Source organism: Triticum dicoccoides, chromosome 1A, assembly GCF_002162155.2.
Source record: "Triticum dicoccoides isolate Atlit2015 ecotype Zavitan chromosome 1A, WEW_v2.0, whole genome shotgun sequence".
Taxonomy (NCBI): domain Eukaryota; kingdom Viridiplantae; phylum Streptophyta; class Magnoliopsida; order Poales; family Poaceae; genus Triticum; species Triticum dicoccoides.
In genome coordinates, this window is record NC_041380.1 from 32975471 (window position 1) to 32981480 (window position 6010).

At 47.9% G+C, this 6010-nt stretch overlaps 1 protein-coding gene across 1 annotated transcript; it reads left to right on the plus strand.

Moving 5' to 3' along the window:
* The first annotated feature begins 295 nt into the window (after window positions 1-295).
* LOC119360887 lies at window positions 296-4288 on the plus strand. Its single transcript, XM_037626350.1, has 6 exons — window positions 296-406; window positions 530-618; window positions 901-993; window positions 1103-2971; window positions 3218-3401; window positions 3498-4288. Exons 1-6 carry the CDS (start codon window positions 298-300, stop codon window positions 4100-4102), a joined length of 2949 nt encoding a protein of 982 aa, XP_037482247.1. The 5' UTR covers window positions 296-297; the 3' UTR covers window positions 4103-4288.
* The last annotated feature ends 1722 nt before the right edge of the window (window positions 4289-6010 follow it).

Below are 6010 nucleotides of genomic sequence, written 5' to 3' on the forward strand. Positions count from 1 at the left end.
CCACCGCCCCCCGCTCCCCAGCCTCACCCCACACTCGCACCCTCCTCCCTCCCTGACACGCCGGCCCCGCTCCTCATCTGACCCACACGCAGCGACGCGGTGCGGGTACGGCGCCACGTAGTATACCATTCCAACCCGCTCTGCTCGCACCGCCCGGCCATGCCTATGCGGGGGACCCACCGCCCCTGCGACGGCCGCAGTTCAAATCCTCTTCTTGAACGAGAGAGAGAGAGAGGAGAAGCCCATCCCAAAAAGGTCCCAGAGCGGAAAAGGGGGAAGCTGCGAGCGAGCGAGGCGATGCTGCGCGGCGGCGCCGGACCGCGAGGAGGAGGAGGAGGAGCTGCGGCGGCGTCGTCGGCGGCGAGGCCCCCTCGCTGCCCGCACCCCCGCCCCGCGCCGCGCCGAGGTGAGCGCCGGCGCCTCATCCGCACGGCTAGTTTGTTTGTTGGCCAGGGTCTCTGTTCTGCTCCCGTTTTTTTTTTCTCCTCCGATTTAAATCCGCTTTTTTGTTGTTGTCGCGGCTGCGCAGCGCGAGCGACGGCGGGAGGTCTGGAGCCGAAGGGCGTCGCCGTCTCGGTGCTGGAGGATCCGGTGGTGTCTTCCGTCGAGGAATCCTCCGTAAGCGGCCCGTCTCTCCCCCCTTTCCTCCCCTTTGAGCTGCTGCTGCTCTTATTTCGTAGCTAACATTCTGTTAGTCGGTCGATCTCTCTTGGTCTTTGCTAGATTCATTAGTATCTTCCGAAATGCAGATTCAAATTTCTAGTCCAGAATTTTCGAAATATTAAAATAATTAAGTGAGCATGCTTCATTTTTTAATAATAGATTTGAATGAAGCTCCATGTTTGACTGTTTCTGATATGGTTTGACCATGGGTCCTGATGCTTCCAATGTTTCAACCAGTTCACATTTGAGTTCAAGAGAGGGTCCAAGAGGGCGAGGAAGGGGATGCCGCCGGCAGAAGTGCATAGAGGCAAAGAGAACTGGCATGGAGAGGTAAGGCCAATCTGAGTTTCCACAAGTGTGCATTTTCTGTACAAAATTCATTGCTGTATGATCTCCTACCCTCCTGAAGCTGTGGTGCTGTCTTTCCTCTGTTTCACAGGGAGTCACTAACAAACAGAACATGGCTGCTGCAAAGTCACACATGACGAAAGAGGGGCTAGAAGAGGTGGAGTTCACGCACTGCGCGCCCAGCATCGTTGCGAGGCTGATGGGTCTCGAGACCGTGCCGAGGTCCAAGAAGGTTCTTGACCGGTGCCAGAGTGACATGCAGAGCAACCCACGGCTGAAGTTATCCGGACGTGCTGAGGAAGTGGCCCGGGTTTCATGCGAGGATCGGCCATGCCGGAGCAGTGGCGACGAGCTGCCGGAACTGAAGGATGTTTTCGAGGTGACCGAGATGGAGAACATGGCGACGCGCAAGGCGTTGCAGTCAGGCAAGGAGATGCCACGCCCAAGAAGCAATGATGCTGATCTTGAGTTCGTGAGGCAGAAGTTCTTGGATGCAAAGCGCCTTTCCACCGACGAAGGCCACAGGAATTCCAAGGAGTTTGGTGAGGCACTTGAGATACTGTACTCCAAGAAGGATGTTTTCCTTGAAATCCTTCAGGAGAGCAGTGTTGCCTTGTCAGGGTTCCCAGGGCACATCCTTGGTTACAGTGGTTTGCAGTGCTCCCCCCATGGAAGCAATGGTGCTGGTGCACAATCGTTTGGGCAGGACAACCTTTGCAGAATGGAAGTTGACAGTGAGTCCGAGGGTCCTCTTTCTAGTGTGCATCTCGAAGAAACTTCAGATGTGCCACTGGAGCATTCGGCACCAAAAGGGAGCAGGCGTTCAAGGAGGCCCTCGCAAATTGTTGTTCTGAAACCAGACCCTCAGAGGAGAAGTTCGACACCGGTTGTAGCAAGCCAAGAAACATCGCAGTTTGGTCAGTGGACTGGTGCGCGATGGTTGAAGCCGCCACGCCATAGTACGCATAAGCAAGATGGCATACATTCTATGGCACATGGCAGTGTCCAAGTTTCAGAGCCAGAAGGAGATACACCTGAACAGAAGCTTAGAATACAAACCTCTAGAAGAGGTAGCAGGAAGAAACCATCTGAGAATGAGTGCTACCTTGGAGTTGGCTGTCAAAGGGAAAAGGCTGCTTCCACTTCTCATGATGAGACTTCGTCAATTTCTTCATCCACGCATTCTGCTGGATCATCGGTGAGCAGAAAGGCCAGAAAGCACCTCTCTGAAAGATGGCAAATGGCCTGCCAATCCAAAGCTGAAAATCCAGTTCCTACTGATACAAGAACATTAGGTGAGATGCTTGAACTCACTGCTAGAGATGCAACGAAAGTAACCACCCAAAAGCGTTTGTCAGATTCAAACACCAATTCCAGTAATGCGCAAGAGATGCCGGCCAGCCCTCTTGGTATTAGCAGCAAAGATGGTTGGAAGACAGGGATTTACCGTGGCGATAATTCAAGAAGTGGCATATCAAGGAATTTTCCCAGGTCCAAGTCTCTCCCAACCTCATCTACCACTGTTGCAAAATTACCGGGCAGGAGGCGCTCTGCACCTAACTTGCCCATTCTGAAGGACATATTGAATACACCCACTGATGATACTGGGAATGGACTTCTCAGGAAGAGATTACCAATCAGAAAAGCCAAGCAGAATGGGCGAGTTATCGTTCATGTAGGAAAGGAAAATATGCTACCTGAGAAAGAGATTTATGTAACTTCAGAGAGAACAAGACACAGTATCTGCACTTCTGATCTACCCAGGACAAGCAACACATATAATGAGCATCCAGGTGATGTTATCAGTATTGAGGATCACACAGCAATTGATTTGGCTATTCCACATGAGGATGTGCAAAATTTGAAAGGTCAGGCAGGGTGGAAAGAGCAAAAGCTAGCAACACCGTTACCGGAGGCAGAAGACATAGTAATTCATGATCAGGATATCATAACATTGAAGGTACACAATACATTGCAATTTTTTTTGTTATTTATTACTACCTCTGTTCATTAATATAAGATGTTTTGGCAGTTCAAATTAAACTGCCAAAACGTCTTATATTAATGAACAGAGGGAGTATTAAGTAATCTGCTACATTATTCTGTTGTCAATGTTAGTTTGTCCAGAACTGTAAGCTCTGTTATGAAATGTTCAGTTTTGAGACTACTACTATCTAATTATCAAAACTGTAACATTTGGTTTCAGGAGGTGAAAAGCCAACTAATGGAGAGTGACATTGCTGAAATTGATCACCAAGCAGTAAAGTCTGCTTATTCTGTAAGCGCTGAGAGTTGCGAATGCTCAAGTCCAACTGCTTCATCGCAACAAAGTTCTGGAGAAGAGTCTACTTATTCTGGAATCTTCAAAAGTGTCAATGATGGTATTCAAGGCAAGCATACCAAAATCAAGTCTGACTCTTCTGCACTTAATATGATTTATATTCTTGTCAGTAATCTTTTATTCCCATTTCATCTCATAAATGCAGGACTCAGAGCTCAACTTAAGATGCTGAAGATGGGCGACCAAGTTGATACACGCAAAGATGATTCGGATGCATACTCGAGCGATGAGTGCGACGATACAGACATTTCAGATTACCAGGTGAAGGAAGAGCAGCTACCCATATTTAAGGATGAGGAGGACAGGGACTGCACTTATGTCCAGGAGATGCTTGGCACTGCGTGTGGCTTTCCAGTCTACCCAGAGCAGTGGCAGTTCAGCTCAGATGTGTTCGTATGGCTGGAAAACAAGTACAGCAAGCTGCTCCTGTGGTCGAAATCAGACAGGAAGCTTCTTTTCGATCTCGTTAACTCAATCTTAGCTGATATGACGGCTCCCGGCAGCAGCCTATGTTCAAAAATCATGATGAACTCCTGGCCTCAAATGGATTGGAGAAAGTTAGCTGAAAATGTCTGGCAAACGGCAGTACTCATGAGAAGGAGCTATCATCCATTTGATTTGGACAGTGTTGAGCCTTTGCCCCTGGACCATCACCCTGAACTTGAAATGTTCGGAGCAGACATTGCTGAAATGATACGTGACGACGTTCTGGAAGAGCTTGTGGCCGAACTCGCGTCGCATATCAACTGACACCCTAAGGCTGTGACCCGTAGTGGTTGAGATATTTGACCAGGTAATGTACATAGCCTGCTGCAAATTACTTATTTGCGAGTCGGGTTACTACGATGTAGGATTTGGGGGAGATGGCCTCATGTAGAACATATGGACTCTATGTATGCTCGTGGAATTTCCCCTGCTGTTGCATTAACTCCTTTATTCATGCTTCCATTACAAAATTTCCCATAGTTTTTCGTTCATTTTGGATTTAAATCTGAGATTGGATGCTGCCTTGGTCCCATTCACAGCATGACGGTAATGATCCAGTTGAGCACACTATCCAAGAGGAAAACGCAAACATTCTGATTTTTTATCCTTGTTTGGCGCATTATTTGTAGGTGTAACAAGTGATCCAGTTTTCCTTTGATCTTTTTGTTTCATTTCATTCTTGTTTGTCATTTGCATACAATGTTCAATGACTCAGTTCAGTTACAAGGCCAAAATAAGAAGTGAAAACAAAATCTGAGCCAATGCTGTTTACTGACAGAAGGCACATTATTATGGTTCTAAGCTAATGTAGCCCCAGATTAAGGCTGGAACAGTAGCGCCATGACCACAAGTTATCAAAGCTAGCCATAACTTGTTTCTTGCCCTCAACAGTATCCTAACATTCATGAACTGAGCACACATGTACATAAAAAGGTACACTCATGTTAATAACCGAGTCCTTGGCAGAATTGTTCAAACGATGGTGAGAATGTGGATGTCTCGGGTGCATATGCATAGTAGTAGGCACAGGGGCAGAAACATAAGCATACACTGACCTTCTGTTCTGTGCAAATCACCAATTCCCCGATACCTACCATGCCTACAAATATATCTTTGTTGCTGTATGACCCGTGTAGCTAGATCCATCGGCTCCTATACCAAAAGACATTCACCATGGGTCTGGTGCTATGAATACAATTGCAAACGATGGAAGCAGAGCCAAATGCTAGATGGTCGCTTATATAGCATTGGCATGGCACTCATTAGTATACCGTGCGTTCCTTATAAGAGTACTGCATCAAGTGGAGAAAATATCTTCTGTACAATACAACTATAATAATAAATTATATACGTTCAGTACAGTCACAGATCATGTATCTCTACGGATGCAGAGGGAGACCGAGTGGGCCTAGCTTTTTGATAAAGTAGTTGAGTCAATAAACCTCGCATCAAGACGATACAACTGCAATGAGTTCATGCTGGACCTCTGCATGGAAAGATGCACACATCCCAAACCATTTAGCTGATTTTGTTTTCAATAGAAGGAATTTTTAGTGACCCAAAGCATCGTATCAAATTAATACACATAAGAATAACTAACCAGTCTATGTATATAGCAGTAAACTAGACTATGAAATTTGCACACATCTACATCGCGATCATCACCAACCAACTCGATCAAGACAAAAGTAATCACTCAACGAGTCTATTTGTCAATCTTAGTACCAACTATGAGCACCACATAAGCCCATAATCCATATAGTTATTATCAGATGGAAATACCGATGCGACTAGGCCCATTAGATAATCCACTGTATTTTGAAGTGGGAGGGGATTAACAAAATGCAAGACACAAATGAAAATTTGAATAAGCCTCAGTAGTATATCTGGCCAAACGGGCCGATTTTATCGGGCCGGCCCGGCAGCACGGCGGCACGGCACGCCCGGCAGCACGGCCCGGCACGGGCTAATCGTGCCGTGCCAGGCACGAGGCACGCATTGGGCCGTGCCTGGGCCGCGACCCTCAGCCCGCGTGCCAGCACGGCACGACACGAATTCTAGCGGGCCGGCCCGTGGCACGGCACGGCACGCAGCCCGGCGGCACGGCACGATTGGCCTGCCTCGATCGTTGGGGGAGCGGGGCTGTGATCCTGTCGGGCCAACGCGCGCCTG